Genomic DNA, 24,642 nt, shown 5'->3' with positions numbered 1-24,642 from the left:
TGAACATTAGGAAAAAAATTTTCACAGAAAGAGTGGTCAGACAGTGGAATAGGCTGCCCAGGGAGGTGGTGGAGTCACCATCCCTGGATGTGTTTAAGGGTCGTTTAAGATGAGATGCTGGGGGATATGGTGTAGGGGAGAACCTTGTAGAATAGGGCTGATGGTTGGACTCAATGATCCCAAGGGTCTTTTCCAACCTGAATGATTCTGTGATTCTATGAATTTGGTTAAGAAAATAACTTATTTCTAAAGTGTATAGAGATTCAAATTAAAATCTATAACAAGAATTCCATTTGTCTGATTCTCTTTTCCAACACATAGGGACTACTGTGATTACTTTTATTCAGGCCTACAGTTTCTAGAAGTTGTTAAATTTTAATTTAGTATTTGCACATTACTTACAATTTACATGAATATATTTTAAATATCTGTACTGATTGGAGAGGGAAGATACATTGTTCTAACATTCCCTGTTTTAAAGGGAAGCTTCTCCAAGTCATACTCTTCTAAAAAGGAAAGAAAAAAAAAATCTTCAATAAAAGCATTTTCACCATATTAGATATAATTTTCTGCCTTAATTTTTTTGCTGGCAAATGCTTCTGCAGAGTGGCCAAAAGTATTCATTATCTCCATAGATTATTTTATTCCCTCAGTGATTATTTGTAAGAAGTTAGTCCATTACATTAATTTAAATGAGAACTTCCACTATGAGTTTATCTGGGGTAAACTTTCTTTCTATCATGTTTTACAACAGGAACCCTGTGTATACTTGCAGCATATTGCGTATGCAAAGTGTGTGCATCTAGCACAGATTCATAATCTATTTTTAGAGCTTTGTCTCAGGCAAATGTCAGAGGCTCTTGCCTCTTTCCTTTACTAAAAATGATCCTGGAATCAGGAGCAACCTCCACTCCTGTATAAATAGAAAGGCTTATGGGTCTTCCATATGTTTACATTATCCAAAGTTTTAGCAGTTACACTTTTGAGTAGTGGTTCATTCAGACTAGTTTTCTAAACTGAATTGCTGTGTAGATCATCAACTTGATCCCTTTCCACTTCTACATAGTTGCAAATTTTCATGTGTGAATACCGCTTCAAACCTTTCCTCACCTAAGCAGTCTAATTTGACACAGGAAAGGTCCTCAGTTTTACTGATTATAATCTGTTCTCCATCCACAGGGACTCACTTAGAGGAATGGTTATGCAGTCTAGTAATTCTCCGACTGCTTTAGTCTGGGCTCATCAGGTTCTCTTTCTTTGTGAACCCATGCTCTGAGCAACAATTACTCTTTCTTACCTCCACATCCTTATTGCTTCCTCTGATGGTGCAGCCTGTCAGTTACTCGAGCTCAAATTTTCTCAGTTGCTGATTGTGAATTCAAAGTGATGACCTACCTCTGGGTTGACTTCAGATGACTGAAAATTGTTGGTTTGAATTTTATCCAAAAAGCAGAAATCAGCCTTCCTTTCTTCCTTCATGTAACATTTTTCATTGCAAGTTTATATATATATATATTTATTTTTTTTAACCAGAATATTAAGGGAAAATAATATGTGGGTTTTGGGTGTTTTTTTTGTATTATATAGGAAATTACAATTTTAAAAATAGTGTCTTTGACAAACTGAAATGTCAGATTTGACTGCCGATGACTGAAGTGTAGAGTATGTTACATTGCCCATATAACATATGTGTAAACCTGTTTTCTAACACTGTTTTATAACATTGTTCTAAACCTGTTTTCATAGAATACTAAGACATCAAAGTTTATACTTTTACAGATTACAAATTATATTTAGGCAAACTTGTATGCAATTATTCTATGCAGTAGCAGATACTTACCAGATTGTTTATACATAATATCAATTTTGTCTTAAAATCACACCATGCTGTTTACGTTTTACTGATCTGCATGAGTTGTTTTTTGCAGTGTAAGTGGATGTAGAAGCCTAAGAAGTCAGGTGTTTTGCTTGAAAGTTGCCTGTGTGTCAAAGTAGTACAGTACTTTTCAATGTATAAGCTTTGAAGCTTTAAGTAAGCATAATTTTTCTTGCATTTTCTTTTGAGATGAATTTCATCTTAACTGGTTTTCATTTAAAGTGCTGTGCCTCTTTAAAACACTAGGACATAACATGCCATTTGACTGAGATTCAGAATAAAATTTTGCTTTGAGCTTGATACTGGGAGCAGCTGACTGCCTGTTCTTGCATGATAAAGATGCAACCACATAAATTTTGCTTTAATAGTAGTGGTTATGTAACATGCAGTAAGTTTTATTTGTTTTAATCAACATTATCCTGTTCCAAAATATCTCTTGACCATGCACTTGTATTTTCTGTGTTTTAATCTTGATACCAGTCTGTCACAGTTTATTGTATCCCGAATCGTAACTAGTGTAGGCGTTTGATATTATTCATTGTTGTGATAATTTTTTTCTTTTATTCTGAAATAAAGGATAAAACATGTCTAGGACTATTTTAGTTACTTATATTGGTGTCATCATAGGACAGTAAGTAGTTTTTGGTTTGATCTCTGACACATAAACCTGCAGTCAGTTTTGCAGAGGGAGCTACCACTGTATGATTTAGAAGTGGTGTACTGCAGAAAAAATATTATGATATTAAGTATAAGATAGCAAAAATGATATGTACCCACAGCAGCCTTATTAGTTGTCTGTATAATGCTGTATAAGTATTCTGTTATGGTAGTATTTTTTTGATAGTAACGCAAAATAAAATATTTTCAGCCTAAAATTTATGCAGTAAATAAAAGAGACTTTATGAGCAAGACTTAGTATTTTTGACATTAGGATCTGATCGAATTATTTATACAGTATATTTGATAATTCTGTCAAGAGATTTGATGTACCTTGTGCGTGAAAGGTGCTATATACTGCATAGTTCCTCTGGGAGTTTTATTTCCATTTTCTAGTGTATAGGTTCTTCTAACAGTGCAAAAATTTTGGTTTGTTTTCATCCTGTCATCACCTACTACACTTAAAAGACTAGTCTCCAAATCTGTGTGAGAGGACAGCTCAGAAGTAAAAAGAGAAGTGTGAAATCTTATTGTTTGAATGACTGTTCAATCGCCCCTTAATCATTATTATGTAATAAAAAAGCCATGATTTAAAGAGACTAGTATAACATAGTACGGTTCATGTTACATCAACTTTGTTTATACTAATTTCTTATTATGAATTTTATTATATGTTGCCCAGTCATTTATTCATTCCAGTCAAGACAGAGTTGGTACTGTGTTAGATGTTCTAAATGCTCACAGGTGAGAGACATGGCTTCCAAATATTTGCAGCCAAATCTGGGGAATGAGGAAGGATGAAAAGGTTAATAAAATATTAAAAATTCCCACATAGGTTATATATTTTAACTACTAGAAAAGTTAGAAGTGTTAATATGGACGATTTTTTAACTCAGCAAACATTTTGTGGGTGGGTTTTTTGAGTAAAATAATCTGTCCTATTACAGGAATCAGAGAGCAAAAAGAGAATTACAGATGCAGTCTTTGTCTGATATCAAGTATAGAAAATTATGCTTAGATGTTTTATTTAAATGTGCACCTTTTACTATCCATCTACCCTTGGCCTTGTATCCAGTCTAAATGAGCTTTTAGAGCCCTGTCAAGCTTTGATGAAAAGAATCAAATGTATGAATGTATTTGGCAGCCTTATTAGCAGTTGGGGTACAGAAGCTTTGCCTACTACCTAGGTTACTATATAATGCTGCTGTTTCACTCCTCGATAGGGTGGTAATCACTTTTCTACATGGGGGGGCCCTGTTAATGATATAGCTGTATATATTTCTCTAGCCGTGCTGATTTCAGGGCTGAATTTGCAGGGGTGGAAATTATGTGCTGTCATTCTGACTGGTACAAAAGTTTATCCTATAAGTTCTTGAGGACATTTAAAAATAAACGTGTAATATCACCATAATTACAAAATGTTCACTAGCATTAAAAAATGTTCTGATTACTTCAAATTTTTGAATAAAGCATATTGACTTTCCTCGTTTCATGTCACTTGTCTTTACTATGTTAAACAGAGGGAAATTTAATCTCTTAGGCTGATCAGGAAAACACAATTCAAAAGAAAAAGTTAGCATCCAGTGCTACTGTGTGTCCCACAGGTTCTTCCACTTTGATCAAAACTGCCTCCACTGGTGAGTTAGAGGAGCGTATTGCGGCCACTACTGGTGCTATTACTGTTGCTAGCACATCTGCTGATGTTGCTGTATCCAGTGCAGTGACCACCTATAGACAACCTTCTGAAGAGCAACAAGTGCAAGCTATGAATATAAGAAAATCAATTCTGGAGTCGGCCTCTTCCAAGGAAGCAGTCTCCCTTCATCAAGCAAATTTACAAAGCACAAGAAGACGACCAAGAAGTGCTGAGCAGATAGAAAGAACTAAAGAACTTGCAGTTGTTACTCATAGAGGTATTGGATATTATTTTACTTGTGCCCATGTAGTTCTGAAAAAATATCTTGTATAAATTAAAAGTTAAAGGTCAGGTATCCATTCAGGAAACGTAATTGAACCAAATGGGAAAGGGATCAGATCTGCTTAAAATTGAGTTCTAGTGGGGCAGCCAGATGGAAAAATGAAGTTAATAATAATATTGTCATAGTAATTTAAATTAATTTGATTTATAAAAAGACAAAAGGGAAAGATAAGGAATTTTCTTTTGATGCCACTTTATAGTTTATGTCATTATATTTCATTATCAAGCCTAGTGTGAGATCTGATGCAAGTTTAGAGAATTGAGATTAAAATATTAATCTATTCTGCATATGTGTTTAGACATAATCACCTATATCATAAAAAATGTACTTTATAAATAGCTGCTTTGTTCTAAACTAATCAGTGATGCAGTTGTAATCATCTTCCTTCTTAAATCTTCAGCAAAATTTTTACTTTTTAAAACATCTGGACATTTTTATTCTATCAGACATGAAATCAATGAATGAAGCGAAGTTTGGAACACTAGGGAATTCAGTTGCATGTACTAAAGAAGTAAAGCTAAAGATTTGATATGTTCTTATATTCAGATGATTTAATCCACATGCTAAAGTACTAATAATGAACAACATTTGGAGTATAAACAAAGCATTATTTATTGTGTTTAAAGATAACTGACAATATCTGAAACATGAGGCTGAGAAACAGCAATGCTGGAATGTCTTCATTTAACCAGCATAGACATTCAGAAACAAATTGCATGTGGTATGTTTTTACACAGACACAAGTTCAGGGAAGGAGTAGCTTAATTTTTCAGGCTAATGTTGTTGAATGCTATTTATGATATATTTTTAATTTTTATTGTGTGCTAATTTCTTGTTACATGTTAATCTATTGTGCATGAAGAATTTATAAATACAAATATATGGAGGATGAACATCTTTTATAACACAAGCAATTTGTGGCAGTCTCATTATATGGTTGATATTTTGTAAAGTCAACTTCAGATTGGAATCTGTTGTCCTAATGGGGCAGATGGTCCCCTAATATTAGTTGTTGTAGCTTCATTTACTAACAACTACTGAAACAGCAGAGCTGCAGTTACACAGAATTTTGAAACATGTAATTTAAGTAGGATAACTGAAAAACAATTACTGTATTTGGGTTGCATATGAAATTAAACAGCTATTTATATTTCATTTATGTTAATTTCAGTACAAAACTGAAGTAGTTTTGTGGCTATCAAGTGATATAAATTAATAGAGCTCAGTTTGTACTGGTGGCGTGGCTATGCATTCACTTCAGAACTTCTTTGGTCAAGTCAAAAAAATCAGGTGTATTTTCAGTTATGAGGGAGTATCTGGAGACCTGTAATAATCTCTTCTAAAGATGTGAGAGTGTACTAATTTAAAGTTAAATTTGTCAGTAATTGTCATATACATACAGTTTCCTCCATCTCCTGTTTGTAATCATTACACTACAATGTTCTCTCCACTGTCTTCTCACTGTCCTTCTCTTCTCTGACCTATCCTTTAATTAAGATACAGGTAGGGCACATACTTCTGAATTACTTTGTCATATTAAAATGCTAAACCTTACATTATGAAAAAAACAAAAAAAAAGTTAAGAGACCAAGATACTGCTAAAATAATGTTATGGTGCTTATTTGTCACATATTAAAGTAGTACCACAGGTACTAAAAGGTAGCACAGCCCACATACAGATGAAATCAGTCTTGTATAGACCTTACTGGAGAAGGAAGCCCACAGCTTATTCCCCCAGGCAATATTTAAAGTCTTGATCTTGCTAGCATTCTTTATACAAATTCTTTTAAATATTTTTTACTTTATCATACCCACAAATATGTGTGTATGCTATTAAAGTGGGTATTTGTATACTGAGTAAAAAATTACCATTTTTGCTTGGCAGACATCAGTATTTGTTACTATACTTACAATAGCTGTGAAAACATCAAATGACCCTCGTTAAATAACCTGTAATGGTCTTTCACAAAATATTGCTCATTACAAAGACACAGACATATGTCAAAGGAATGTTTGTGAATGTGAGACTATTGTTAACTGACTTGAAGAAGTTTCCATTATGGGTGTTTCTATGGAGTTTGCTGTAGGTTTCTACTGAAGTATTTTAGCTTCTCTTTGACAATGAAATATGCACAGAAGTATAAAAACTACTTGTCTTGTACTGCATATTAAATTACTATGGAACTATATATAAGAGCTACTTAAGTTGTTTATGTAAATTCCTTTTTAAATCCTTTCTCTATTTAATAGATATTAAAAATTAGTTTTTACTTTGCAAATATATTTTTCCTGTGCTCTTGATCATAATTTAAGAATTATGCTCCCAAAACTATGCAAATTAATTAATACTTGAAAAGATTAAATTAAATATACAAAATATAATGTACCAAAACTTAATATATCATATATGTGTATATCTAAAATGGTAGAAATGTACATGTAGTCTTTTTTGAGTATGTTGCTAGTGAGATCAGAATAGTGCTGGTTTATGATACATTAGCATTGATGCAAAATGATAACTAAAGAATAAGAGTCATACTGTCACCTTCCATGGGATTGTTCTGTGAGTAAAATCTTTCAGAGTGAGTAAACAATAACAATACTCTTTTATTTCCTAAACTGACATTTTTTTGAAGTGTATGCATGAAGGAGACGTATAGAGAGAACTATCTATCTATTTAAATAGGTAGTCTCTATCTATCTAAAATTAGACTTCTAAGTATAAATTAGTCTACCACACTTGCTATCTGGACTTCAACAATAATTGTAGGGTGTGTCAAAGGCTGGCTAAAGAATTTCTTCTCTAAACTTATTAGTTGGAAATCACAGATGAGAAAACTTTGTGTTCCAACTATTTAAGAGAGGAAAAAGGAGCTAGACGCATTTGGTGAAGTAATTCCATTAAAAGTAGGGTAGTACAAGTATCATTTTACAAGGGAGTAGTGAGATCTCATGAGGAATACTGTATATGGTTATAGTTCCTTCATCAAAAAGAATTCAGACTGAATCAGATGAATAAAAGAACTATAATGGTGTTACATTGTTCTGATCATCCCACCTTACAAAAGAAAATGTAAGACAGGATGAAAGGATAAATGTTTCAGGAAGTTAATGCAGTGTGTGGAGAACTTAAATAAGGACAAATGAGTATATAATATATAAATAGATACATTATGAAGAGGACTGAGAAGAATTCTTGTTATTGGAACAAGGAAGCCTTCTGGTAAGAGGGAGTAGATGAAGGGTGAAAAGCTTACTTTCAAGATGCAGCTTGATAGGCTAATGAAAAATATATTTAGATATGATAGCTGGAAGAGAAACATAGCATCTTTCGGGTCCTGAGTTTTAATGAAACCAAGTGCTCAAACTCAGGAAAGTGTATCTCTTACTCTATGCAGAAGTAGGGGGAAAAAAAGGAGGTCCATAACCACTTTCATTCAGTTCAATCTAGAAGCTTCAAACGCTGAGCATTCAGTAGCAGGTTATGTGGATACTACAATCACAGTTTCTAGTGTGATCTGTCTTCTTCAGATGTGAAATCAGGAAGGAAATTAAATGTGATTTTTTCCCCCTGGTTTATTTCTGTTTAAGTATTTAAGTACTGTTAGCTTGATCACAGCTACATTAATAGAGGATAATCTGCCATTTTTGGTCTTTTCTACTATCTGTGTTTCATACACTAAGAATTCAGAGTTTAGTAACACTGATAGTCCTATTGTATTTTTGTATACTTCATATCAACTGGATCTTTCTTAAGGCTATAGAATTTTTATTTCAGTATATGCAAACATCATGAGAGTTATTTTAGAACTTTTTCTTGTAAGTGCTTTTATAGCATACTTTTACTGACTAAATTTGTGCTAAGAAGCATATGTCTAAATGTTAAGAGGCATTTGGACAATGCCCTTAATAATATGATTTAATATTTGGTCAGCCCTGAAGTTGTCAGACAGTTGCACTAAATGATCATTGTAGGTCCCTTCCAACTGAACTATTCTATTCTATTCTATTCTATTCTATTCTATTCTATTCTATTCTATTCTATTCTATTCTATTCTATTCTATTCTATTCTATTCTATTCTATTCTATTCTATTCTATTCTATTCTATTCTATTCATCTTAATTTTAATACAGAAGTACACATGCATCATAATTAAATACCCCTGAGAATAATAGGAATCGTACTTCTGATTTCAGTGTTGGAGTAGAAGGATTTCTAAATAAATCTTAATATAGAAGCAAAGAAAGAATAAAATAAATGTGAAAGCTGCTGATGTTTATACAGTAGAGGTTTCTATTCTCTCGTATAATTGAGAAGAATCCTTCATCTATTAGTGTCAAACATAATCAAGCTTGATTCTCACTTCTGCTGACATGATATTACACTTCTGGGGTTTTTAAGAGGACCACAAAGTAAGTTTAAATAATTGTACAAAGTCAGTGTAAAAATTTTATAAAGACTCCTTGATTCTACTGAAGGAGTATGAAGTAGATTGAATAAAAAATATCTCCAATTAAGTCACTGCAGTTTTGTTTTTCATGGTAATGAACCTGGACTTACTTGATTTTAGTATACCATTAAAGAAGTCCTGCACTCTAAGACAATATTCATCCTAAAGGAATTTCTAAATTAAGACCTCTGTACTGCAGACACAAATGAGTACAAAGTGGAAGTAATGTAACAAGACCACTGGTACAGTTCATAATTTATAAATGAAATATAGAAAAAAAATCAGTCTGAAACAGAGATATCAAGGTTGGAGAAGAAAAATTGTTTATCGAACTCAAACACAAATAGTACCAGAAAATCTTAATGGATGACACCGGTCATCATGTAGCAGTTCAAACAGTGACTCAATGCTTTCCTTAGGATCTTAGATTCCATTTATTTTCAAGAGCACTTTGTATTCCAACACATTTCACTACTCTGAACTTCTCTCTCTAAAGAGCAGAAATATCACCAAGCATTTGCAAATTTTTATCCATTTCTGCTCAGTTTGAGGAGTAAAGTATGTTTTAATTATTTTACTTACCTACTTGTTTTCAAAATCTTATTTATTTTACTGATAATTCCATTCTCTTTCTTTCTATGTGTTTTCAGCTCTATTTTTTTTCTTTCTTATAAAGCCTTTATTGTTTCTCTATCCTTTGCTCTTTATTCTTGAAGAACACTTATCTATCACACCTTACCTTATGCTTTTTGACATCTGACTTTATGTAGTATCTTAGTAATAGCCAGGAAAATATGAATCAGGGAGTATGAACTGGATGCTCCCCATTAACCAGCATTTCTTTTCACATTTTAGCATTTCTTATGAGGAATTAAATCAGATGCTAATGAAACTTTTGAAAACTGAAGGATTTAAGAGAAAGTTATTTAATTCTCTTTATTTTTTTCACATTCAGTGAATGATAGACCACTACTTTGGGATTATTTGATGTAAACTTTTAAAGGATTTTTAGAAAATATTTCATATATCCTAATTTTTTTGAGGTTTACTTAGAAGCAGGAAGAGGAAAGTAGGAGCAGGGAGGGAGACATTTTCTGAAAAGCTGTTACAGAGTCAAGTAGGAAATCAACATGTATATGTCCTTTGGTTTTGGGGGAGGGGGCCTTTTTTTGTTATGAGTGAAGCCCAGAACTACAAAGATGGGAGTCTGAAGAAAATCAATGTATTTTGCAGTAAGATTCTTATGTTCTTTTCTATATATAAGAATATTTTTATATAAGAAGTTTTGTGTATTTTTAAAAGTTATTTTTTAGAATAATTTAAAAAGTTCCAAGAAATGTTTATTAACACAGATGTAATTTAACACTCAAGTATTTAATCACCAAACTAGATTTAATATTTCATAATACTTTTGGAAATACCTATTTAATAAGTGCAATGAGTGACATAGATATGTTCTGTTTGGTGGATGAACTTTATAACTCATGGTTTGTTAATTTAAAGATTTTTATTAAAGAAAAGCTGATAATAACGACCTAAGCTTCTTGAAATCTTCCCACTTCAAAGAAGTCATAGGAAAGGAGATCAGTTTTCATCCAATCGTCTAGAAGGAAGAAAGGGAAAAAGAAAATCAGTCATACTGATTTCAAGAAATTAGTTGTATTAATGATTTAATTGAATTATTGCTCATTATAATTGACCTAATTTTTTTCTCCTAACTTGTTCCTTTTATTTATTTTCCTTGTAGTTCCTGCAGTTCTTAAGTGTTTTTCATTATATTACACATGTTTACTTCTATAATTGGTATTTGTCTTCTGACATGTTGTGACATTATTTTCCCTCAGTATTTCAGGTTTTCTTATTTTGACCACAATATGTTGGTATAAATCAAATATGTTGTAGTTAGAACATAAAAAACAATTTATCATTAGTGCAATTATACATTATTTAAAAAATTTAGATATTAAACATACTTGCTTTCTTTTAAATATTTTTTCCACATTAGAGAAATTTAAGATACATATAAGGTAGAATACAGCATTAAAAAGTGTATTTTTGACCATTTTAAAAATCATATGTGTAAACTAACTATATTTTCTCATCCTTCTTAATTCAATACCGATACTTATGGAATAACCTAAATATATACCTGTAACCTGTATAAAAAATAATTTTGTTTTATCAATACATTTTCTGACTGATTTTGCATAGTTCATCTCATTTTTGCATTACTTTATTATACAAAGTTGTTCTTCATATTAATTGCGACTTACCTAAGGAAGTGAAATATTTTCATACATTTTAGTGAAAATCTTGTAAAGTGGGAGGGTTCCACATACAATTTTGTTGACAATTCACATAGCAGAGTAACACTTAAACTTCCAGTTCTGCTCCATGTTAATGATACTTTTCAGTCAAAAGGAGAGTTTTTTTCCATTATGTGGATCATAAGTGTATTTTAACTAAGAACCCAATGAAAAATTTTCAAATGCATATTAAATTATACATAGCTTATATCATACTGTTCTCTGAAAATTGTCATAGGTTTTCATCTATGGATGAAAAATGAATTTGAGAAGTTACACAATTAAAATGGAAATGCATCATATAAAAATAAAATCAAAACCTATTAAATTTTAATATAAATGTGAAATGCACACATTGGGTTAGAAATATATGCTCGTGGCATGTTTCGTTAAAGTATACAATTATGTTCATTGAACTATCAGCATTGCATTTTATGGAAAGAATTTTGCATTCATTCTCATTTGCATTTTCTTCCATTCTGAATAAAACTTTTTGACTGTGGGGTAATACAAAAATAGAATGTCTTGTCAGCAAATCTAAGATACCTAAAAGGTAATGTAAAGTCTAATTTTATCTATTTAATAGATCATAATGTGTAGTAACTTTGTTTAAACATCTCTACTTTTAGCAAGGAGTAACAAAGTAATTTTCACTGTTTTATTCATTCTATTTATTGTCCACCAGCACATCGTGTTTTAAATATTGTAGGATCAAGAAACAAATATTTATTATGTGTTGTATTAATGCAGTGCACTAGTGCAGGAATTAGTAATACAGTGCAGTAATTCAGTACAGTAATGTTGTAGCTGCAGTAATTCTATACAATCTGCTTTGACCAGGGCACTTTAGGGTTGAAAGAGGAGGAGGTGGGTGGAATAATAAAAGAGAAACTAAGATCAGATCATGTGAAAAGCAAAAAAAAAAAAGAATGGTATGAAAAGTAGATGGTTCACCACTTTATGGTCTGATTGTTCATCTTCTGAATGGTTCTTCATATTGCAGAAATCATTAACCTACACAGTTCATGCTGTACTACAAAAACTGATGAAAATTCATGTCCTCTAATGCCAACTTTCAACGCGCAGAAAGGCTTTAAAAGATAGTGCTACATCAGTTAGTGTGTTGGTCCACAGTGAAGTTTATTTAGGTAATTGCTAGGTTTAGAGATTTTTAACGTACATTTCTGGACCCTAAAGTGCTATCACCTAAAAACTAAATAGGTTGCTATATCTTCCTCCCCCCAGCACCCTATTTGTGCAATCCCTTGAAGTGGTGATCCCTAAGATATCTGGATATCTAGCACTTGTGTTGTCAGAGTTTGAAAATTCTGGATAACTAGTTGCATCACATGCATAATAAATATGAAGTGTATGCAAAAACCCAAATAGAACTGACCTGTACATGAGGAGTTAGTTCAATGCATTCAGACTGTGGATGTGCTGTGCATGTAGATCAACTTCTAGAAGAAATGCAATGATTTAGACCTATGCCAAGATGAACTGGAATTAGCATGCATGATTTATTTGGCTTATCTGCACATAAGCACCAAATGTCAGAAGTCCAGAGTATAACGGACTCCTGTTTCTGTCACTAGAAATAACACCTGCTGCAAATAAAGTCCACCATCATCAGATATTGAAGATCTTGAACAGTGAATTACTGTTTCTGCACCAGTCAGAATCAGTTCTACACTGTATTCCAAACAAATATCTTATATCTCTTCAGAAAGCAGTCAATGAGTTAATTATTCTTAATTTCTAGGATAACATAAATCCAACAAATATACTTGTTGCAGAAGATCATGTAATTCTGAATCTACAAGTGTTTTTAATGTCAACTTGTGTTCCCTAACATCTGGACCCAATGCAAAGTAAAAAAATATTATTGATTTCTGTTTTCTAAATAATAGTAGTGTGGTGGGAAGAATTTTGAGTATGCAAATTCAAAGGAAAGATTAATTTTGCTCTCTCAGTCTTGTGAGAAAAAGGGAAAAAACACATCTCAAGACAATATAGTCTCAAAGACTTTCACCTCGGAATTTCTTTTAAGATTTATTTTTGGTTTAGACATTATCAAGGAGAATCCTTTGCAGTTGACTTTAAATAAATGTCAAAGACGAGAAACAGAAGAATACAGGGATTGTGAGGGGGAGCTGAACCTTCCCTTTATTTCCAGAGATATTACATCTTTTCTAAAATATGTTATATGGGCATTTATGTTATGCAATACAAACATTTAGGTATAGTCAAATAAACAAGCTACTGCCTTTTTTTCACATAATATTTCTGCAGATGTCATTTAAGGAGGGCTATACGTGAAATCTTGAAATAATGGCTTTGATATTATGATATTGTTCTCCATCTCCATTAGTTGAGTGGTAGTGAATATAATGTGAGAAAGTTTCAGGAGCGGGGAGGGGCTGTTTCAGAGTTTGGACTACAGCCAAGGAAAGAACTATATAAGGTCAGAAAAAGCCCAAGTTTCCATGGTTAATACTCTGTGTAGTACCTGTAGTAATGCAACGTGAGTGTAGTAATGCAACGTGAGTGCCTGTTTTGTGTAGAATGGTGGTGTTTTAGTTGTCAGCATTTTAAATGTACCTTATACTTGGTTTAAAAGTTTACAAAATGTAGACGAAACAAGCTGGACAATTTCTTTACATAAGATGCATAAACATGCTGTTGCATAACTAAAATAAAGACATTAATTTGTGGGTTGTCAGTGTTTTAAATAGATATCCTTCACATGGCTATATACCCCAATGCTACCATATTGTAGAAACAAATTTTCCATCTTGAAATTTATGTCTTGTGTAGCTCTCAGGATATGCTTTTTCGATTAAGTCAGAATTGTGTCAACTGAAAAATGTTTTCTTCATTCAAAACTAATGTTTTGATTTCTAGGATCTGAGAGCTTGTTGTATTCAAGGTTGCTAGGCAAATTATACATCTAAGTGTTTCTTTTATAATATACGTGATTAAAAGATATGGACATATATTCTTTTTTACCTGAGGCTCTTTTTTAATGCAGTACCTAGCCTGAAGAGTAAAATGCAGTAATTGTCTAGATTAGTCCTCTCACAAAAGTGTTTTTATGTAGCCTGTATGTATATGAGTATGCACAAATACACAGAATTACACAACCTTTTAATCAAAAATAATTAAGACAATATTTTAATTTTTGCTGTGTGTCTAAAACTTTACCTGTAAGTGTTTGAATCTTCCTTATCTTACGTGAGAGATCATTTTGGTCAAAAACGTCAACAAAATTATTCTGAACACATTTCATTTTACATAGAAATTTACTACTTTAGAAGTGTGCATGAGTCTGGTCTGTCTATTGGCTGAATATTATCTCACCCACCTGTCATGTAAAAGTTCTTACCTGGACTTCTTCCATTACCAGGACTGTTCATACGCTTCCCTCCACAATAAAATGTTCAGTTCCATATTTGCAGAAAACATCGGGCCTTCTAACTTTAGAAAAAGTTACATAGATTATAATCTTCTATTCTGTATTAAATCCATTTGAACAGGAAAAAAAGCCTGAGCAGTTTTGAACATAATCTCCAAGGTGGATGCCTAAGTGGTTTTCAGGGTTTTATGACATAATCTCTGATACGGCATCACACAGTTCTGATGCTACTGTTTACATTTCATCAGGTCTCATGATCAAAAATATATTCAAGATTGTGAGAGACTTGTTTGGATAGGAGATGTGCATCAGCATTCCTGCCCCGCCCCCCCCCCCCCCCCCCCCCCAATAAAAATATCCAAACAAACAAACTGGCTGACTTTTAAATCTGTAAATATAATACAAACAAACCTACAAGCCATATGTATTTGAAGTAGTATTAAAGAAAATTTTAAGCCTCTCCTTTCATTATAACACTGATCAGGTGGTTACATCAGATAGGCTTTTATAAATTTTGATTATCTTTAAATTAGATTTTTATAGTCTTTCCAATTACATAATTAATGATACGAAAGTGATACTGAAGATTGATTCTATTGTAGGTATAATTGATTAAGTTTGGCCTCCAAAGAGCTTGATTTCCTTGATCTAACTTTTCAGTTTTATTTTTGAATTGATTCTGAAATGGATTGAATGCGCGTAAAGGAAGCTTTGAGTTCACATCTGTTTTAGTTTATGCAATATTATTCTCCAAGCACTGGAGAATCTTATTGCTACCTTCCATCTACATCAATATTCCTCTCAGGGGTATCCTACTTTTTTTGACTAATGTATTTAATTGGCTATTGGCTGTTCAGAAATATGAGAGCATACTAGTCTGACCATATTTAGCTGTTTGTAGCATTATCACATCTGAACAACTTGTCTTGAGAGAAGTGGGCATATCAAAGTTTAAACTCATTTCATTAGAGAGTAATGTATCTAAGGCCAGATGAAATGAGCCCTTAAAGTGTCTATATCTCTTTGTGGACTAGCTTAGGTGTGTACCACTGCACTGTCTGCTGACATGAATTTGTCCTTTGAGACTTCTGAAAAGTGAAATTCACTTTGAGTACTTGCTGTCACATGTATGCTTAAACTGGTTTTGAATAGTCACCATTTTCCTCACTGGTTTCCACATTGGCAATATGTTAGTTTATCAAGTATTAAAGAATATATTTATCGTGCTTTGGGTATGGGAATTTTTGGTGATGGTGGGATTGTTTCTATGTATATACATGCATAGGCCGCCTGGCACAGTTTAGTGATGGCATGTTTGGACCAAATGCATTTCTATAACTACTCCTTCAAGGTGTATTCAGAAACTACTGTTCAGTAAATCACATTCAAAACCCAGTTAAAATTAAAATTCTTCTCTTGTAGTGTAAAGATGCTTCAGAGGTCTTTAGTTGCTTGCTTTCCTAGTGGTATTTAATAGCATTGGCAAAGTGATACAAGTAGTTATAAAAACCTCTGTTTTAAATGTGTTCACCAAGGCACTCTTGTAACTATTTTCAGTTCCACCTTAGATCTTGCGGACTCTGTTTCTTGTGTACATAAACTATGGATATGACTTTCAGGTGTTTGAGGATGAGTAGAAACAAACAAAAAACCTGAAGCAGTCTTCCTTCTTTAATTTGTTGTTATGATGATTTCTGAAAATAAAGGACAAACATCTCCCTAATGCAAGTGTCTAAACCCATCCCAGCACCTGAGATCATGTATTCAAGCCCACTCCCATTTTACTTAGGTGTTGGAAGAACAGCTAAGCCTATCTTCTGATTCATGAAGAGTTATTTTACATTGATGTCCAAAAGAAGCTTACAGCAATACTCCTGTATTAATATTTATGTAGAGTTAACATCTTAGAAATCCCACACAATGATGAGAGCATTACTGTTATTCCAATATGGCTCTACAGTGTGAATATACAGTTCTTGGATCCATGACTTCCACTGAGGATAGAATTGCTTATGGACTTCAACTAATTTGTAGGTGGGGGCGTGGGGAAGGACTTCTGGTGTTAAGGGTTAAAAAAGAAAAATATATAGTATTTTGTGGCAACAGATATGATGTGCTCCTGCAAATAACGTATTTCCCAAAATACGTTATCATAAAGCCAGCCCAAAATACAGAAATAATTCAGCTGTGGGTTTAGCGGTGAGTGGGAGACAACTACCTTCCATATCACACTTTGAAAATAACTATTTTCAATAAAGAGGACCAGCTGAAGAACCAACAGCAGGACAGTAGACTGTATTTTATTTTTTTTATCCAAATCTATGCAGATAAAACAGAAAATTAGGCTGGTATGCTTAATTTATTAACGCAGTGATTTTTCTATGATCAAAATATTTTTGTTTTCTCTGTGTGATCTAAACGCAGGTAATAAAATCTCAGTATTTCCTGAATAAAAATTGTTCTTCCATACTAAAGTTAGGAACATAGATTTTGAAAACAACTAGTGGAGATGCTTTTGGAATGGGGACGTAATCTGGGTGCCTACAGATTTTGAGACTGTATTGCAGTGTGTCACTTTGAGAAGGACTTTTTGTTTACTAGAACATTGTAAATTTTTAGCTGTTGCCTCTGTTTTGTCTTTTTCCCAAATGTAATACTGACTTTTAATGTAAATTTTAAAATCTGAAGTAACAGGCAAAATATGTTGACAAAAAAATATGTTGGCATATCTATGCTGATTAAACCTTTTCAGAATATATGTGGATTAATATATGTCCTGTATTGCTTGGATGATTATGGAATTCAGATCTGAGCATATATACTGGATTTCAGTGTGCTTTCAGTAGCATGTTGTGGACGACTCTTTTTTCCTTTTAAATTCTCTATGACTAGAAAGAATAATTGAATTAAAATTTCACCAAAAATCAGCTGTTTAAAAAATGTCATAGTACCTTTTTTTTAAAGGTTACTGACTTTACAGTTGGCAGACATGAGAGTATTCTGTAGGTTTTTTCTTTTTTTTTTTTTTTTTTAATATAGGGAGCAGGGGATAAGCACAACTGTTTCTTAACACAGAAGAAACACCAGATAAGATTCAACTGTTCAGCTGTTTTGAGCAGACATATCTATCATTCTTTTCATTTTCCACATTCCATATGTGACAATGTTTTGCACAAGTATATGGTGCATGGGAATAACCACTTTTATCCATAATTTTTTTTTTCTTGGTTATGGGGAAAAGAAATTAAATTGCAAATCTTCTTTCCTTTGTCAGGTGTACAAATTGGTTTCAATACTTGTTTTCGTAAATTGTTTTCCTCCAAAGGTACACAGTATGAGCTTGTTAGGTTAGGTCCTCTAATTTGTATATACTTCCATAATAAAATTTGTCAAATGAAATGAAATATTTTAGACTGTATTGCCTGATACATGTTTTTGTTGTTTGTTTTTTTTTTTTTTTAACTAGTGAAAAAGGCCATAGATTTTAAATCTAGAGGATTTAAATTGTTTCCAGGGAAAGACAACAGCAACAAGTTTTCTATCTGTGAGTGTACTCTTTTTTTGTTACTTTTTTCTAGTGCAAGAGTGAAGTTTGTGCTGTCTGTGTTGTTTGCGTGTTTTCAAAATTGTTTATGTATTTCTGATAATATAACTGATTTAAATCTGTTTCTCCAGTCTGCATGGTGAATTTTTAAATATGGTTCTACTCTAAAGGCAGGCTTTCTATAAATCTGGCATTGTAGAAAGTCATGTTATTTTGTCAGTAATTTCACACTAAATTTGCAGTATTTGCAAAGAAATAAATATTCAGCCTCCCAGGTGTCAGCTGAAATCTTAGCTGTGAACAGGGGATATGTTATTTTAATTGAAAATTAGTACTAGCAGCAAAAGGCTATGCAAACCAAAGCCTATCCTCATTTACAAATGTGCAACTATGTATTTTTTTTGAATTACGCACATGAGGTCACTTTCTGGATTTTTTTTTTTTTCTTCACTAACTTTGACGTTTTGAAGTGTTAACTAACTATAGTTTAAAAAATTCTGGGGATACTTAGTGCCTTCAATTTTAATTACAGAAAATAGAAACTGAAAGTGCTCAGCATCTTAGAGCACTGAGTTCTGGTTAGCTCATAAGGAGGAGTTGGGCAACTTTCTAATATAAATTGGCATGACTATACATCCATTAAAGAGGATATCTTTTGCAAAAGAACATGCCATTTTTATAGAGTTCCTTTTTGGGCTAGAACCACATTTTAAATATTTAAAAGTAATTGTTTAAAATAAAGATGGACTAAATGCTTAGCCTATGTCTGCTTATACTACATTTCATTATTCTTCACAGGAGTAAAAGGACTTGCTTTTGAGGTTCCTTAGATTGGACACATTTGCACTGATCTTTTCTTTAAAATGTCAGTGATGGATTCAGTTTCCAGAATTGTGCAGTGCACATTGGCATAACATTTTATGCATTTTTTCAGTTGTAGATTTTAAACTGTCAACATATTAGATGTGATTTTTTTAGAAAAAGGTGTCTTCAAGCAGCAAGACCCTTTAACATTTACCAAGTCAGAAAAATAAAGCAAAACAAATTTCTGCTCAGTTTTTATAATGTAGCGTACTGCCATATTCAACTTTTCTGTAAACTGCATCACCTAAATAGTTCTGTAAGGCATTTGTGGTTTATTTGAAAACTTTGTATCAAGATATTTAAAAACAAGTATTCTTTTTATGCATATTGGGTGACTGGAAAGTGGAGTGATTATACACCAAGAAATGGCAGTAAGGTAATTGCAGTAGTGTTTGTAAGGTACATAACTGAGGTCTCTGTCTGGTGGTCCATCTGTGTTTTTATAGTTACAAATAAGAATAGTACAATGGCTGATAAAACAGATTGATTCTCTATAAATTTATTTTGCATAAATTGTCAAATGTTCCACTATATAAACAATAGGAATTGCATATTTATAGTGAAGTACCAGACACCTGTGATATCTAAATGTGATTGTTATGAAATTAGAGATGAAATTTAACAATATTTTTTCGAAAATATTTATATATTTCTATATATTATTCTATGTAAAACTGAAAACTTCTGTATCTTGTTTTATTGGTTATGCAGAGTAGATTACCTATATGAGTCAATAATAAGTGAAGTTTTGAAAACCTTGATGATTTGTACCTTTAGTGATCATAACCTTGTCGTAAATAGATAACTAAGGTTTTATATTGTAATCTAGCGTTTGGGTAGCTAGTCACTTTGATAGCTGAGGAAATTGAAGAGGCAGTATTTCATGAAAAGCCTATGCATTAAGCTGTTGACTTTACATAAATTTCCCAGTGTGGCCTCAGCTGCATCTGTACTTGCATTAAAATGACAGACAGGCTCTTTTAAAAAAAAAGAATGACCGTCATTCAACTGTTAGCACAAATAAGATAAGGTTAAGTGAATACCTATTTTACATTATGCCTTGTATTAGCAATGTCTTTAGAAATTATCATCTAACATTTCTCATGTGTATGTCTTTTCCGTATTTTACTTTTTTTTATATAGCATATATAACATTGAATACAATACTAACACATAGGTGATTTGCACATAGTAAAGCCAGAATGGTAATATGATGATGCACTTTGAAACAAGTATGCATCAACTTCATTTTGCAAGTATTGAGATTAACAAAAATAATCGTTGGGGGACCTAATTCGATCTGGATTAGAACTGTGGAATTTCTTCATCCCAGTTTCATGACCAGATCATGAATGAATGCTTCCCCTAGAGGAGCCTTTAATTTACTAGGGTAAACCCTTTCATTGCTTATTGTCATATGACTATCTGGGGTGTAAAACAAACAAATATAGATAGGTAGCTGGGGAACTACATAGAACTGTATTTCAGTAGAATGAAAAATCAAGCATTATGTCTGGAAAAGTAGCATCAATGCAAAAATAAAATGTGCATTTATTTTCGTTAAACTCTTAAGAAATCAGAATGGATTTAAGTTTGTGCTTAAACATATTTCTCACTTGGGATCAAATCAGAAATCAGTTTAATGACTTAGAACTTTTCCTTCTGAATTTTTACAGTGGTGTATGTCTCATTTTAATTTTGACACTGTAGTTATTTTACTGATTTTCTTTACATAAGCCTTTATATTTCTATTTATGAATATTAATAAATCCATGAATTGTCATTTAAAAATCCATTTCATACAGTATTTTTAAGAATAAAACTTTATACAGAAGGTGTCAAAAAGCAGTAGGATCTTCAAGTTTCCATTTTTGGTAGAAATTGAAGTATATAATAGTTCTTGTGCTTTGAATTATTTTTTTATATTAATATTTATTGTGTATGGGCAAATATAGTGTGTAAAAATAAAATAATTATTTGAAATATTAAAACATGAATTACAACAAATAGAAATAACTCTGTTTAAATAATATTTTTACTTTTTTTTATAATATCTCTGTGCATAGATATATGATACAGCCCTAAAATAACACCACTGTATTTTAATTTCTTTAATATTATTATGAGGCATCATGAATAATTTCCTAACTATAGTTTTAACATATGTTTAATCTCAGAAAAGTTAACAGGCTGTCACAAAAGTGAGAAAGTGTCTTTTATCCTACCTTTTCTCAAGAATACTTCCTTTCTCTTCCTGCATTGCTCAGTGAACGCTAACTGTCTAACCAAAGCTTTAAGGTCTTTTCTATATATAGAGGCTACTTACTTATGATGATTCTGAATTTCTCACGTCTTGAATATAAGCTTTGGAACTATAGAAAAGCACCCAGATATTTCAAAGAGAGAGTTCATTCTAAATGTTCATCCAATAAGTTTCTGCTAGATGGCCCTGTGAAATGCAGTTTATGGAATTGTAATTATCTGATAGATATACATTCCATCACTAGGAGGAATGTGGCTTTCTATAGCTAATATTCTTTCATCACACCTACAAATAAGGGAGGAGGAAAAGACTGAAACCTACTAATATGGATAGGTTCTAAGGAAGAGCCCTCCTGTCCCAAAAGTCCCCTGAGCCTGGAGATGCAGATGAACAGAGATTGCCTTGGTGTGCTATTAGAACAACCTTGGACATGGTACAGCTCCTTTGGGGCTGAAGAGGATAAATACTGTGGTTCCCATTTGACAAAGGTCGAGCTTAATGGTTTTTTGAGCAGGGTGCTAAGTTGAGAAGTTTTCCTTTTAACCCTCTGCAACATTTTCATTTGGCCTTTGACTTCCTTAGGGGTACCAAGCCAATTCTTCTCTTTCTGTCTGTGTAAGACGACAAATTTCAAGGAAGGGAAAACTCCCAATTATTCTGAATATTACTGTCCTTCATTAAAAGCTGAAATTTAATGAACACCCTTTAGATGTATATTTAAAAACTACATTTTTTATTCAGGTACATTCAATTCACAGTGTAATATGATTAGCCTAATTATATGCAAACTTTTTCTGTAAAGGAAAGTTAAAATCTAATACTGCACATGCTAGTTCCTCAGAAATTAAGAAGAATAAAGGTGATTTTTTTTTTCTGCTTACTATAAATCTCTTGGTTTCATGTCAAATTGTATTTCTGAAAAAAAATTCTATCAGGCCATGAATTTACCACGTAATAGCAGACCAAACTCCTTTGCTAATTTTTTGGGGGGGATCTGCTACCTCCTGGTTCAATGAACTTCAAAAATTAAATACAAAATTAATAGAATTATTTTGGCCTAAAATTGTTTTTGTAAGGTATATTTTTGCCAAACTGTAAGAATTAGAAGAAAGTATATAATGCATTAAAAACAAAATGAGGGAAGAGGACTGAGGACTGGATTGCTACATACAAATTTCTGGAAAAACACACTGAAAGGTTCACAGGAAGTTTCTCTCTGAAGATCCATTTTAGTTTCTTTTATATGCAAATCAAACTGGCATTTGAGTTTACCTTCGGATCACCATATTTTGGGGATATCTGCATTTTCAGTACTGATGAAGGACAATTCTCTCAGCATGAGCCTATGCATTCAAGTTTTATTATAATTCAAGAAGAAAAGGTCAGCTCTTAGTGGAGATGACATTTATTAGATTATGTTCAGAGTAAAATCTTACAGCCCTAAACTTGCTGAACACTCTTTTCAATGTTAATGTTTGTATAAGAATAGTAATAACATTTCCATAGGGGTTCAATAATATTATAAGCAAAAAATTAGCTGATGAGTACAACTTATATAAAACTTGTATTATTTTGTTGAAAAAAAAGCTAACAACCCAAACCAGAAAATATATGCTTTGCTTATTATCGGGAGTAGAAATTTATGTATTAAAACTAGAGATTATATGGGTGTTCATATTCTGTACAAAATCAATTTTAAAGGACCTAAGATGCAGATAATGTACTTTTTCATATTTGTTAATTGTTTAACTCTGTATTTGCTAAAAATTGTATCATTTTATCTTTTTTTTTGTTTGTTTATTTTCTTTTATTTTGTTTTTTTTTTACAGTAAATGAGGGAGGTATTAAACAGGCATCCAATTTGTGTCCAGATCCTGGAGAACCAGAAAATGGAAAACGGATAGGCTCAGATTTTAGGTAAAATATAAACCGTACCATTATATCATTTCTCTAATACTGAACTTGGAAAATGTATATGTTAAATATGTATTGCTCTTGTTGGGCTACCCTTTCAAAAGTGAACTTCTCAGTAAAGAGTGAAATGAAATTCTGTATAAAATTATGTAGTGCAATATAGCCTGTACTTAGTATGCAAAGAAGATAAAATGCCTACTGGGAAGAGAGCATATATCTCTGATAATCTGACAAAAATTGGGTTGAAGGTAAGTTAAAATAATTTTCTCCTGTAAATACTGTATTAGATTTACAAATATAGAGCCTACATGTGGTAGTGAAGGTTTTTGTGAAGGACAAAGCCAAATAAAGAGTAAAATAAAAATAAGAATAAAGAGTAAAATAAAGAGAAAAATAAAGAATAAAACCAGAACTAAAAAGCTGTACTTTGTTTCTAACAAATTCTTACATTTCATTCTTTGCTGGCTTTTTTGAATGTTTCTAGGAAAACTGCAAAGAATCAAAGAAATATACACTGCCAGTGATACATTCCAACTTTTTTTTATTTAACCTAAACTCAAATTCTGGCCCACTTTCTTCCTCCATAATCAGCTATCTTTCAAATTCCATATCTTGTAAGAAAAAAAAAAAAAAAAAAAAGTTTGCAGTACTCTTTCAAAATATTCTATGTCTTTTTTTCAGTGAACATATATGACTCCTACTGTCAGTAACAGCAGTGGTTGGTGCATCGGTAAAGACACACATATATAATCACTTCTTGAAAATGTTTTGAATTACTTTTAATCTCTTCTCTGAGTTTCTGGATTATTTCCTTTTCAGTTGAACATTCATCACATACTAAATAGAATTGAAAATACATATTATTACATATTTGATATGTAGACAAATTTTAGACTGTATTAAAAGAATAAATCTAAAGTGATGTACTTGCTTTACATCATATACTAATTTCACATAATCATCATATTTACAAATCGCTTCAAAACACCTAAGTGAGGAAAGAGAAAAGGAAGAAAAAATAGAAGTGAGATTGACCATTTTTAAATTAATTGGTTTTATTATATTCAGTTTTGTGTTTCACATATTTTGTATTTTACAAATCACACAGCACACTTCCTAACATTTGAAGAGAATAAGTGTTAATCTGGGACATGAGCAAAAATGTTATGAAATTATGTTACTTCATTCTTTTCCATAGCTTCTCGTACTTTTGTTTTGTTTTGTTTTGTCTTTTCTCCCCATAATCAAGCAGAACATAGAATTGACAATGACAGCACAAGTAAATGTGCTAGCTGACAGTTAGTTATTAAAATTTTCCAGTTAGTTATTATAGTCTCCCTATTTATCTAGTTTTCAGAAAAGAAGAAGTTCA

The 24,642-nt window shown here is 32.1% G+C and overlaps 1 protein-coding gene across 2 annotated transcripts in view; it reads left to right on the top strand.

The window, feature by feature from the left end:
• The window catches only part of CSMD3 (CUB and Sushi multiple domains 3), a 759,152-nt gene that overhangs the window by 273,919 nt on the left and 460,591 nt on the right, over positions 1-24,642 (top strand). The window contains exons 7-9 of one of the 2 annotated variants that reach the window (XM_074886745.1): positions 4,138-4,446; positions 18,152-18,229; positions 23,186-23,273. In XM_074886745.1, the coding sequence (XP_074742846.1) occupies positions 4,138-4,446; positions 18,152-18,229; positions 23,186-23,273 (475 nt within the window). The remainder of the gene's footprint in view (positions 1-4,137; positions 4,447-18,151; positions 18,230-23,185; positions 23,274-24,642) is intronic. The other variant, XM_074886756.1, reaches the window with a different exon arrangement.

Source organism: Strix uralensis, chromosome 1 (genome assembly GCF_047716275.1).
Source record: "Strix uralensis isolate ZFMK-TIS-50842 chromosome 1, bStrUra1, whole genome shotgun sequence".
Classification (NCBI taxonomy): Eukaryota; Metazoa; Chordata; class Aves; order Strigiformes; family Strigidae; genus Strix; species Strix uralensis.
Note: the sequence above shows the minus strand (reverse complement) of the source record. Positions and strands in the feature narration are given on the sequence as shown.